At 38.1% G+C, this 13822-nt stretch overlaps 4 protein-coding genes across 4 annotated transcripts; all 4 read left to right on the top strand.

Moving 5' to 3' along the window:
- The first annotated feature begins 499 nt into the window (after window positions 1-499).
- Window positions 500-1447, top strand: LOC146323220 (olfactory receptor 2A12-like). Its single transcript, XM_084724145.1, has one exon. It carries the CDS (start codon window positions 500-502, stop codon window positions 1445-1447), a length of 948 nt encoding a protein of 315 aa, XP_084580271.1.
- A 2182-nt stretch (window positions 1448-3629) lies between these two features.
- LOC146323219 (olfactory receptor 2A7-like) lies at window positions 3630-4583 on the top strand. The gene has a single exon (XM_084724144.1). The coding sequence runs from the start codon at window positions 3630-3632 to the stop codon at window positions 4581-4583; it is 954 nt and encodes a 317-aa protein (XP_084580270.1).
- A 2596-nt stretch (window positions 4584-7179) lies between these two features.
- On the top strand, window positions 7180-8133 carry LOC146323218 (olfactory receptor 52P1-like). The gene has a single exon (XM_084724143.1). The coding sequence runs from the start codon at window positions 7180-7182 to the stop codon at window positions 8131-8133; it is 954 nt and encodes a 317-aa protein (XP_084580269.1).
- A 3593-nt stretch (window positions 8134-11726) lies between these two features.
- On the top strand, window positions 11727-12680 carry LOC146323217 (olfactory receptor 52L1-like). Its single transcript, XM_084724142.1, has one exon. It carries the CDS (start codon window positions 11727-11729, stop codon window positions 12678-12680), a length of 954 nt encoding a protein of 317 aa, XP_084580268.1.
- Window positions 12681-13822: the final 1142 nt, after the last annotated feature.

The following is a 13822-nucleotide window of genomic DNA, read 5'->3' as shown; positions in this document are numbered from 1 at the left end:
AAAGGAGGGTGAGTAGATAATGACAAAATTTTCACTTCTGGGTGAACAATCCATTAATGGATATGGGATGTAATTTTAACTTGTTTTAATCCACAAAACTAGACTGCCACCACTAAAGTATAAACTTAAGTGGGACTCATTCAAAACATTAAATTACTTCAACAACTGCTGATATACACTTTTTATAGTGTAGATATTTTTGTCTATTATACAGCATATCAATATGGAAAATCTTCAATGATATAATCTTCTGCACAGATTCTGTTTTCTTCCTTACCTTTTTAATTAATCAGTTTTTGAGCTTCCAGCCAATGACACAACTGCAAAGGAGAGGGAGTGTCAAACTCATAAATCTCAAACTAAATTAGGAGCAACATGCTCACACTATTTGGCCAACAGTGGCTGACAAATCTAGAACATATTGTTTGCTGCCAATGAACATTTTGATCTTTTCACAGCTTAATACTGTTTATAACTTTAGTTTTGAAGGATTAGCAAAATGAGTAATTTATCTAGTGTACTTGTATTTTCACTGTCTGGCTTCAGTGCAACAGCCGACTACAGAGTCACTCTTTTCTCCCTCACTTTACTGTGTTATTGTCTCATTTTGGTGGTAAATGTGTCTCTGGTTGTGATCATAATACTGGATCCAAACTTGCATGAACCCATGTACATTTTCTTGTGTTGTTTGTGCATCAATGGACTTTATGGGGCTGCAGGTTTTTACCCGAAATTCCTCACTGATCTTCTGTCTGATGTTCATATAATATCATATGCAGGATGTCTTTTGCAAGTGTTTGTTATTTACTCCAATGCAAAAACAGACTTCTCTATTCTACTTCTAATGTCCTATGACAGATATGTGGCTATATGTCGACCTCTGCAGTATCACTCTGTGATGTCTGTGCGAAGGATTGCTGTGTTAATCTATGTAGCCTGGATTGTTCCTTTTTGTTGTGATACTGTAATTATAAGTTTAACATCTATGCTGACATTATGTGGCTCCCACATAGACAAACTGTACTGTGAGAACTGGTCAGTTGTTAAACTTGCTTGTGGTTCAATGAGAGCAAACAGCATTTTTGGATTGTTTGTTACCTATTTTTATTTTGGTCACGTTCTCCTCATTGCATGGTCATATATTTGGCTTGGAAAGTCGGCTTTAAAGTCAAAAGAGGGCAGGAGAAAGTTTACACAAACATGTGTGCCACATTTATTATGTCTGATTAATGTTACAGCTGCTTTGCTGTTTGACACTATGTACACGAGGTATGGATCAGCATCTGTACCACAGCATTTAAAGAACTTCATGGCCATAGAATTTCTCATAATCCCACCTATTGTAAACCCGATTATTTATGGACTGATCCTGACTAAAATTAGAAAGAGAATAATTCATTTGTGTGTGTCGGCAGGTCAAAGATTCAAACTGACACTCAAAGTCTGATACATGTACGACTCAAATATCTCTGTATTTTGAACAAACAGGGTTGTTTTGTTGGTGTACTCTCCAGAGTTTTATATTACTTAAACTAAGAAAAGTTCAAGAAAGCATTTTAATTTTCAATCGATAGCTGTGATAGGAAACCTGCAATGCAATTCTGGTCTCCAGCAGGATGCTGGGTGAATTCACAGTATGAATGAACAGATATGTCAGTTTTGTATGATGGGATGAATGAAGGTGTTAAAAACAGAGAAGGCTGATCTGTGTGTGATGGCCTTTCAGGCTGTGAAAAGTGCAGTAAAATCAGATGTTGAGCTCTGCAGGGAAACACAACTATGAGCTGAAGAGGAAGAAAAGTGATGCAGAAACGAGGATAATTCTGACTGATTCTGATTTATGTTTCTGAATCATCTCAACACTTCTGTGATTAAATGATAGAAGAGGTTCCAGCTGTTTAATGTTGTATAAACTCTTTGAAATGTCACCAAACCATTCACAAGTGAAATACAGTTAGAGTTATTAAATGCAGTAAAATATCAGATTTATCTGTCCTGCCCTGCACCAAGATCATTTAGTTAATAAGTAAGATGAGTAACAGGCTTCATAATGTTTCTTTTTATCCGATTAATAATGTCATTATCGATGTTTGTTCATTAACTGATCACTGACCTCCTGTCATTTTGCAAAGTAAGTTGAGTATTTCTGATCTACAGGATTCAGGTTCAGGCTGTAATCAACGAGTAGATTTTCAGATCAGTTCACCAGTCCTCTGGCTCGAATTATGTTGACAGTTTTTACAACAGTGTTCATCACATCGCCCAGCTGGACAGTCTTAGCACACAATGCTTCTTGGTGGATTATGCAGTGCATTCGCACAGCCTCACCTCTGCTCTCTTTTACTTTGGCGCACACCATCGATGCCATTCCTTTGCGCTCGCCTGTCATAGCCGGGGCTCCATCCGTTGTTACTCTACATAGCTTGTCCCATTTTAGCCCCATCTTTTCAACTTTCAGCAAAAATTATCATCAACTCCCCGCAAAAAAATTAACAGCTGTGTGGCGTCTGTGACATCTGTGCTCTCATCGCATGCAATTGAGTAAAAATCAAAAGCACAAGCTTTGTCTCTCAGCTGATCTTTCAAGTTAGCTGACAAGTCCTCGATTCGCCGCACCACTGTATTTCTGGACAAGCTCACGTTGTTGAAATCCTGCACTTTTTCCAGGCACATTATTTCTGTAACTTTGATGAGACACTGCTTTATGAAATCACCGTCTGAGAACAGTTTGCCGTGCTGGGCTATAAGTTTAGCAACATCATAGCTTGCTGCTGTGGCGTTTTCCTGTATTTTGTTGGCATGGAAAAAAAAATGTTGTTGAGCTTGTAGGCTAGCTGCCATTTGCTTGACTTTCTGTGTTCGTTTGGCACCGGCGTACGATGTATAGCTCTGATGTTTGGTCTCATAGTGCTGATGGACGTTATACTCTTTCATCACAGCAACAGCTTCATTGCAAATCAAACTGACACACTTTCCCTTGATTTCTTTGAAGAAATACTCATTTTCCCACCATGTCTGAAATCTTCTGCACTCACTTGCTATTTTGCGTTTCTTCGGTTCTGCCATTTCTGGTGACTCATGGTAAGTTTTACTTTGCTGAATTTTGTTTAGTGGGGAAGCACTGTTGGCTCCATCTAGTGTTAAAACTGTAGTGCAACAGAGTTGAGCTCAAGCTTCATGTGTGGGCTGCAGTTGGCCCGCAGGCCATGCTTTGGACATCCCTGCCTTACAGTATGTTTACACATGGACCGAGGCTACGCGGCTGGTCATCTCACGTGGTGTTGAGTCGTAAAGTGTTGCAATGCGAGCGCATTGTGCATGTGTCTGCTGCATTGTAATATATCCCGTTTAATTTTAAAATGTAATCCTGCTAAGTAATCCCCGTTTTTTATCAAATATATTTTTCTGTACTGTAACAGATTACAGTTACCTTTTTTTTGGTATCCTAAATATGTAACGGTGTTGCATGTAATCTGTTACTCCCCAAGCCTGGTCACCACATTCAAAATGTCTGGAAACGCCTCTGCCTGTGCCTACAAATGCTTGTGCCACCCAGTGACACACCTGAGAACAGTGAGTCTCCTTTAAGATCCAGCCTTCAATTCTCAACTGACTGGAGAAACTCCAGAATGAATTCTACATCCAGTACAGATATACTTGTATTTTCACTGTCTGGCTTCAGTGCAACAGCCAACTACAGAGTCACTCTTTTCTCTCTCACTTTACTGTGTTTTTGTCTCATTTTGGTGGTAAATGTGTCTCTGGTTGTGATCATAATACTGGATCCAAACTTGCATGAGCCCATGTACATTTTCTTGTGTTCTTTGTTCATCAATGGACTTTATGGGGCTGCAGGTTTTTACCCAAAATTCCTCACTGATCTTCTGTCTGATGTTCATATAATATCATATGCAGGATGTCTTTTGCAACTGTTTGTTATTTACTCCAATGTGCAAATAGATTACTCTATTCTACTTCTAATGTCCTATGACAGATATGTGGCTATATGTCGACCTCTGCAGTATCACTCTGTGATGTCTGTGCAAAGGATTGCTGTGTTAATCTATGTGGCCTGGATTGTTCCTTTTTGTTGTGATATGATAGGTGTAATTTTAACATCCATGCTGACATTATGTGGCTCCCACATAGACAAACTCTACTGTGAGAACTGGTCGATTGTAAAACTTGCTTGTGGTTCGACGAGAGCAAATGACATTTTTGGATTGTTTGTTATCTGTTTTTATTTTGGTCACATTCTCCTCATTGCATGGTCATATATTTGGCTTGTAAAGTTGGCTTTAAAGTCAAAAGAGGGCAGGAGGAAATTTACACAAACATGTGTGCCACATTTATTATGTCTGATTAATGCCACAGTTGCTTTGCTGTTTGATGTCATGTACACGAGGTATGGATCAGCATCTGTACCACAGCATTTAAAGAACTTCATGGCCTTAGAATTTCTCATAATCCCACCTATTGTAAACCCGATTATTTATGGACTGATCCTGACTAAAATTAGGAAGAGAACAATTCATTTGTGTGTGTTGGCAGGTCAAAGATTCAAACTGACACTCAAAGTCTGATACATGTACGACTCAAATATCTCTGTATTTTGAACAAACAGGGTTGTTTTGTTGGTGTACTCTCCAGAGTTTTATATTACTTAAACTAAGACTTTCTGATCTACAGGATTCAGGTTCAGGCTGTGATCAAAGTGAGTTTTCAGATCAGTTCACCAACATCAAATCAGGGAGTTGGGCTGTCAGAGATGTGACCTTGAAGCATTTCAGTATTAGAAATATTAGAAATTAGACAAATGTGTAAATGTCAGTAAAACCTGCCTGGTATGTTGTAAGTTGCTCCTGCAGGGATTTTGTAAGAATATTATGCATTATGAACTGACAAACTAAGTTAACAATTTCGTGTGTGTGTGTCACATTTCAAAAATCTAAACACAATTAGCACATTCGTCTGTTATGAACCATGATATTAACACAATCCATGCTGGTTTCACAGAATATACTTAATCAACATTGTAAAACTTTAAAATGCTTAATTTTTCTCTCCATACAATCTTAACAAATACCAAAGTTAAGGACCTTCCTCATCTTATTTCTTCTTGTACACAGCATGTCAGACATGAAACTCCAGTGTCCAAAGCAGTAGATATATGATAACACATCTACTTATGTAACAACTGCTGCTCAAAAGCCAAAATGAAACAGCTGATTATTATGTTTGAGAAAACAGATCATTCAAGAGTTGAGAAATAGAATTCTGTAAAATAGACCAGTCACAGCTGATTCTAAACTTAATCACAGACAAAACCAGAGCCTTAAAATATCTTGAACCCAATGTACTTTTGTTAACATCTCGGTCATTGGTATAAATGTGGCACCACCAAGTGAAGCTTACAAAATGTTACAGTTACAGTTTAATCAACGAAAAATCTACGAAAAAAGTTTTAACAAAAAAACTTTACAGTGTTTACTATTGTAGGATTTGTTGTAACTGAGTATGTTAGGGCCCACACACATACACACTTGGGTCACCACCAAGGTTGGGAGGGTTATTTTAAAAATGTAATCCAGTACAATTACAAGTTACCTGTTAAAAACATGTAATCAGTAACTTACTCTAAGTATCACAATATTAAAGTAATGTACCAGATAGCTTTTAGTTACTTTTGGATTACTTCAATATCAAACATGCGAATAAAGACGAGAGAGTATAAAAGATGTGTCATCTGCTCAGTGTATTTTTTTGAGAAACATACAAAGAAAAATAAATAAATAACAATAATAATGATAATTGTAACAATCATTATTATTGTTCTAGTTATTATTACATGTAAAAAAAACAACACCACCTGAAAGAGGTGTGTCAGGTATTAACGTGCTTCAGAGTTACCTACATGTAATTTGCCTGCCCTGGTGTCTGCATTGCCTGTGACATGAAATGAACAGGTGTTGACTTTAATTACAGGTGTGCCGAACATGACTGATCATCTGCCGAAACTGATTTCCTTTGCACACAGAAGCAGGTAGCCTTAATGGCGTTGTGCCAATAGCCCTTTCTGGCAGAAATCTTGCTATTATCACTAAAAACACGATTTATACCCCCCTCTAAACCCAAGAAGGACTTTTAAAGTGTTAAAAAGAGACTGGATGGTTATAATTTACAGCACAGAGAAGGTAAAATAATACAGAGGATAAGCAAGAATATAAGACCAAACACACAACAGGACATGACGTTATGTTTATTGCACGTTATGACCGTTTGATCCAGATGAATGCAGCGGTTATGATGTTAGATGTATATAAAGTGGGTGATTCAGTTTTTGGAGGCCTAACGTTATCACTTTTTGGCACGACACAAGTCAGCATCAGTACCTACTGTCCCAAAATGTTTTCCAGTAGTAGTTATACACTACAGTAGTAGCAGTATTGACAGGTTATTGACAGGTTATTGACGTGTTAGCAAGCTAACAAACCTTAACTTTAGCTGACTGGATTTCTGTGTATTTCAGCAAACGTTAGCGGTTTGTCTTCATACCTGTAGATGTTTCTTTAAGTTGGACATCGAGTCCCTGGATGATGACAGTATTTTGGGACAGTATTTTGACAGCTGGGAGGCATAATTTGATGTTGTTCCCCTTTTCTGATTTAAACTGAAAATGATGCCGGAGTCTCCATCCAGTAAAAGCATTTCTCTCCCCGGCAGTGGCCATAATGATGAACGACCTTAGCTTAACTTACAGTATGTTTACACATGGACCGAGGCTACGCGGCTGGTCATCTCACGTGGTGTTGAGTCGTAAAGTGTTGCAATGCGTGTGCACTGTGCATGTGTCTGCTGCATTGTAATATATCCCGTTTAATTTTAAAATGTAATCCTGCTAAGTAATCCCCATTTTTTATCAAATATACGGGTAATCTGATTACATATTTTTTCCTGTACTTTAGCGGATTACAGTTACCTTTTTTTTTGTATCCTAATTATGTAACACCGTTACGTGTAATCCGTTACTCCCCAAACCTGGTCACCATTTTAAAAAAAGTCTGGAAACACCTCTGCCTGTGCCTACAAATGCTTGTGCCACCCAGTGACACACCTGAGAACAGTGAGTCTCCTTTAAGATCCAGCCTTCAATTCTCAACTGACTGGAGAAACTCCAGAATGAATTCTACATCCAGAACTAGTATACTTGTATTTTCACTGTCTGGCTTCAGTGCAACAGCCAACTACAGAGTCACTCTTTTCTCTCTCACTTTACTGTGTTTTTGTCTCATTTTGGTGGTAAATGTGTCTCTGGTTGTGATCATAATACTGGATCCAAACTTGCATGAGCCCATGTACATTTTCTTGTGTTCTTTGTTCATCAATGGACTTTATGGGGCTGCAGGTTTTTACCCAAAATTCCTCACTGATCTTCTGTCTGATGTTCATATAATATCATATGCAGGATGTCTTTTGCAACTGTTTGTTATTTACTCCAATGTGCAAATAGATTACTCTATTCTACTCCTAATGTCCTATGACAGATATGTGGCTATATGTCGACCTCTGCAGTATCACTCTGTGATGTCTGTGCGAAGGATTGCTGTGTTAATCTGTTTGGCCTGGATTGTTCCTTTTTGTTGTGACATTATATGTGTAATTTTAACATCTATGCTGAAATTATGTGGCTCCCACATAGACAAACTCTACTGTGAGAACTGGTCAGTTGTTAAACTTGCTTGTGGTTCGACGAGAGCAAATGACATTTTTGGATTGTTTGTTATCTGTTTTTATATTGGTCACATTCTCCTCATTGCATGGTCATATATTTGGCTTGTAAAGTTGGCTTTAAATTCAAAAGAGGGCAGGAGAAAGTTTACACAAACATGTGTGCCACATTTATTATGTCTGATTAATGCCACAGTTGCTTTGCTGTTTGATCTTATGTACTCGAGGTATGGATCAGCATCTGTACCACAGCATTTAAAGAACTTCATGGCCTTAGAATTTCTCATAATCCCACCTATTGTAAACCCGATTATTTATGGACTGATCCTGACTAAAATTAGAAAGAGAATAATACATTTGTGTGTGTCGGCAGGTCAAAGATTCAAACTGACACTCAAAGTCTGATACATGTACGACTCAAATATCTCTGTATTTTGAACAAACAGGGTTGTTTTGTTGGTGTACTCTCCAGAGTTTTATATTACTTAAACTAAGAAAAGTTCCAGAAAACATTTAATTTCCAGCATGTACAACCAACAGCTGTGATACTCAACTTGTGGGCCTCCAGGCCAAATCTGCCCCCAGCAGGATGATAAATGAAGGTGTTAAAAACAGAGAAGGCTGATCTGTGTGTGATGGCCTTTCAGACTGTGAAAAGTGCAGTAAGATCAGATGTTGAGCTCTGCAGGGAAACACAACTATGAGCTGAAGAGGAAGAAAAGTGATGCAGAAACGAGGATAATTCTGATCCCATAAATGTGTATTTCATTCTAGAGGAACTTAAATATTCTCTTCATTCTGGCAGTTTATGTTTATGATTTATGTTTCTGAATCATCTCAACACTTCTGTGATTAAATGATAGAAGAGGTTCCAGCTGTTTAATGTTGTATAAACTCTTTGAAATGTCACCAAACCATTTACAAGTGAAATACAGTTACAGTTATTAAATGCAGTAAAATATCAGATTTATCTGTCCTGCCCTGCACCAAGATCATTTAGTTAATAAATCAGTTTCACGTAAACTATGTCATTATTAATATTTGTTTATTAACTGGCCCCTGATCTCATGTCATTTTTCAAAAGTGGTGTTTGGGCAAAGTAAGTTGAGTATTTCTAATCTACAGGATTCAAATCCAGTAGAATTAAAGTGAATTGTGACCAGTTTTAAAATGTGAAAAAAGAACAAAAAAAAGCCACAAAATGTCTCCTTTCTGCTAGGTATCACAAGATCTTCTATATCTCGTGTCACGCCGCTTGGGCGAGAGCCTGTGTACCTGCTTCAGGCGTGTGCACAAGGATCAGGTCTGAGAGGCTACAGTTGACATTTAGGCTAAAAACATGGTGTAAATGGTGTCTTTTTGGGTCAAATTTTAATGTCACGGTCTACGGACACTTGGATCACATCACATGAGCAGTATGGAGACATTTTGCATTTTTTTTGTTCTGTTTTTACATTTCAAAACTGGTCAACATTCACTTCAATTGTACTGGATTTGGCTGCAACGCTGTTTTCTGCTGAAGCTCCTGGAGTGTTTTGTGAACTGGAGATCTTTACCCATCCTCACATCAACGCAGGGTTAATTAGATATTGAGTGAAATTCATTTTTTGGGTGAACTATCCCTTTAATTAACACTCGGCGTACCTTCAAAACTACTACTACTTAACTCCCTCATACACATTTTTGTGTATATTTATATAAATATAAAATTAAACATATTATGAGTGCATCTTTCTAATTTTTGTTTGACTTTTTTCTTTTTTCCAACTCCAGTCTCGATCATAAAAATCATTTCCATCATCATTTTTGGGATTTTAACCCTTTAAATGCCAATTTGTTTACAAGATGCCACTGTTTTTTAAAAATGAAACAAACGAACAATAAATGAATTAAAAATAATATACTACATTTTTTTGTGTGATACACAGTCTGATACACAAATATGTGTATGAGGGTACACAAAAGGTTAAGACAGTTACATTTATTTTGCAATTATTTCAAAACTTTTGCCAGATGTAAAGAAAATTGTTCAATACAATAATATATCCATGAAATGGTAACAATATACTTATCAAAATAGTTAGCATCATTTTTTTTTTTTGTCATTTGAATCCAAAACAAAAATATGTGCAACAATGACAATAATTTTACCTTTGGTCCAAAAACAAGTATAAAGGCAGGGATCAGGGGCGTTTCTAGAGGGGGGACCTGGATGGGCACCTGGCGACCTCTGATTGGCCACCCCATTATCTTCAAGTGTATTTGGTTATCAGTCCAGTGAGAGGCAGGATCTTAGTTTGGTTTCACTGCCCAGCAACCTAGCCTTCAAATCTCCTGTTCTGTTGGGGCTGGCACCGCCACCTCCTTTCCGGACAGGGTCATCGTCACCAACGCCACTGTCTCCTGTCCCAGCGAGGCTTTTGCTGCTGTCTGCTCTCCTGGCGGGGCTGTCTCTGCCGCCGCTGCTGTCTCCTGTCCCGCCTGGGCCGCAGCCATCTCCTGTTCTGACTGGGCCGCAGCCATCTCATGTCTTGGCGGGGCCGTTGTTGCCACCACCACCACCATATCCTGTTCCGGTGGGGCCGGGGCCACCACTGTCATGTCCTGACCTGGCGGGGTCATCGTTGCCCCCATCACCTGTCCCGGCTGGGCTGCAGCGGTCTCTTGTTCTGGCTGAGCCGCAGTCATCTCCTGTCTCAGCAGGGCCATTGCTGCCACCACCACCATCTCCTGTTCCGGTGAAGCTGCCGCCGTTACCATCATCTCCTGACCTAGCAGGGTCATCATCACCACCGCCACCATTTCCTGTCTCAGCAGGGCCGCTGCTGCCACCATCTACCATTCCAGTGGGGCTGCTGGCGTCCTGTCATTTTGCAAAGTAAATTGAGTATTTCTGATCTACAGGATTCAGGTTCAGGCTGTGATCAAAGTGTAGAGTTTTCAGATCAGTTCACCAACATCAAATCAGGGAGTTGGGCTGTCAGAGACGTGAAATCGAAGCATTTCAGTATTAGAAATATTAGAAATTAGACAGATGTGTAAAACTACCAGGTAAGTAGTCCCTACAGGGACTTTGTAAGAATATCATGCATGGCTTGAAATTATAAACTCATTGAACTGTCTTCCGTATAAGTTATATTTCAAAACTCTAAACACAATTAGCTCAACATCTGTCTGTTGTGAATCATGACATTAACACAATTCATGCTGTTTTCACAGAATCTACAGTCAATTAATATGTTTCTGAAATACTTAAATTTCCCTGCATGCAATCTTAACCAATACCAAAGTTTAGGACCTTTCTTGACTCATTTCTTCTTGTACACAACATGTCAGAAATTAAACTCCAGTGTCAGTGGATATATGATAACACATCTACTTATCCAACAGCTGCTGCTCAAAAGCTAAAGTGAAACAGCTGATTATTATGTTTGAGTGAAAGGATGATTGAAACATTGAGAAGTAGCTAACTAACAGTAAATTCTTTAAAAGAGACCAACCACTGCTGATTCTAATCTCAATCAGAGACATAAACACAGCCTTAAAATATTTTAAACCCAGGTTACTTGTGTTTACATCTCAGCCATTGTGAAGCTCATTGATAGAAACGAGGAAACAAACCAGGAACAGTTACACAAGAATTCAACATCACCACCAACTGAAGGCTACAAAATGACAATTACAGTTTAATCAACTAAAATTCAATGAAAAATGTTAAAAAAAACCAAAAACAAACAAAAATAAAACATGAGATCATAATGTTTACTAACATGGCATTTGTTGTAACTGAGTATGTTATGGCCCACACACATACACACTTGGGCCACCCCAGTCAAAAAAAATCTGGAAACGCCCCTGCCAGTGCCTACAAGTACTTATGGGAAAATACTTGTATTATTCCTTTCAATGTTGAACTGCCAGCCAATGACACACCTGAGAACAGTGAGTCTCCTTTAAGATCCAGCCTTCAATTCTCAACTGACTGGAGAAACTCCAGAATGAATTCTACATCCAGTACAGATATACTTGTATTTTCACTGTCTGGCTTCAGTGCAACAGCAAACTACAGAGTCACTCTTTTCTCTCTCACTTTACTGTGTTTTTGTCTCATTTTGGTGGTAAATGTGTCTCTGGTTGTGATCATAATACTGGATCCAAACTTGCATGAGCCCATGTACATTTTCTTGTGTTGTTTGTGCATCAATGGACTTTATGGGGCTGCAGGTTTTTACCCAAAATTCCTCACTGATCTTCTGTCTGATGTTCATATAATATCATATGCAGGGTGTCTTTTGCAAGTGTTTGTTATTTACTCCAATTCAAAAATAGACTACTCTATTCTAGTTCTAATGTCCTATGACAGATATGTGGCTATATGTCGACCTCTGCAGTATCACTCTGTGATGTCTGTGCAAAGGATTGCTGTGCTAGTTGGTGTGGTCTGGCTTGTACCTCTGTGCTGTGAGACTACAATCAGTATTTTAACATCTACGCTGAAATTATGTGGCTCCCACATAGATAAACTCTACTGTGAGAACTGGTCGATTGTAAAACTTGCTTGTGGTTCGACGAGAGCAAATGACATTTTGGGATTGTGTTTTATCTGTTTTTATCTTGGTCAAATCCTCCTCATTGCATGTTCATATGTATGGCTTTTAAAGTTGGCTTTAAGGACAAAAGAGGGCAGGAGAAAGTTTACACAGACATGTGTGCCACATTTATTATGTCTGATTAATCTCACAGCTGCTTTGCTGTTTGATCTTATGTACTCGAGGTATGGATCAGCATCTGTACCACAGCATTTAAAGAACTTCATGGCCTTAGAATTTCTCATAATCCCACCTATTGTAAACCCGATTATTTATGGACTGATCCTGACTAAAATTAGAAAGAGAATAATACATTTGTGTGTGTCGGCAGGTCAAAGATTCAAACTGACACTCAAAGTCTGATACATGTACGACTCAAATATCTCTGTATTTTGAACAGACAGGGTTGTTTTGTTGGTGTACTCTCCAGAGTTTTATATTACTTAAACTAAGAAAAGTTCAAGAAAACATTTTCATTTCCAGCATGTACAACCAACAGCTGTGATAGGCATCATTTAAAACATATCTGGCTCACAGTATGGTGCTGTGTGAATTCACATCATGAATGAACAGATATGTCAGTTTTGTATGATGGGATAAATGAAGGTGTTAAAAACAGAGAAGGCTGATCTGTGTGTGATGGTCTTTCAGGCTGTGAAAAGTGCAGTAAGATCAGATGTTGAGCTCTGCAGGGAAACACAACTATGAGCTGAAGAGAAGCTTAAGTTATAGACAAAGAAGGATAATCCTGACCCCATAAATGTGTATTTCATACTTGAAGATCTTAAATATGCTCTTCATTCTCGTGGGCATGTCTATGATTGATGTTTCTGAATCATTGAAACACTTCTGCACCAAGTTTATATAGTTAATATGTCATTTAATTTGAAAATAAATCAAAGATAAGTCATAAGCCGGGTAATGTAGATGAATCTTATAAATAATGTCATTATTAATTTCTGTTTATTAACAAATGTGTAAATGTCAGTAAAACCTACCAGAACCTACAGAATATACTGTCAAATCATATGTTTCTAAAATCATTAACATTTCTCTGCAAACAATCTTATCCAATACCATGTTTAGGACCTTTCTTGACTATTTTTTTTTTTGTACATAGCATGTCAGAAATTAAACTCCAGTGTCAGTGGATATATGATAACACATCTACTTATCCAACAGCTGCTGCTCAAAAGCTAAAGTGAAACAGCTGATTATTATGTTTGAGTGAAAGGATGATTGAAACATTGAGAAGTAGCTAATTAACAGTAAATTCTGTAAAACAGACCAACCCCTGCTGATTCTAATCTCAATCAGAGACAAACCACAGCCTTAAAATATTTTGGACTCGGTGTAGTTGTGTTTACATCTCAACCATTGTGTGCCTCATTGATATAAATGGGGAAGACAAATTAGGAGCAGTTACACAATAATTCAACAGCACCACCAAGTGAAACCTATAAAATTACAACTAACATTTAATCAACTAAAAATCAATAAGAAAA

The sequence above is a fragment of the Lutjanus erythropterus genome, chromosome 8, assembly GCF_056507025.1.
Source record: "Lutjanus erythropterus isolate fLutEry1 chromosome 8, fLutEry1.hap2, whole genome shotgun sequence".
NCBI lineage: Eukaryota > Metazoa > Chordata > Actinopteri > Lutjaniformes > Lutjanidae > Lutjanus > Lutjanus erythropterus.
The sequence above is the reverse complement of the archived record's forward strand: the minus strand, read 5'-3'. Positions and strand labels throughout refer to the sequence as shown.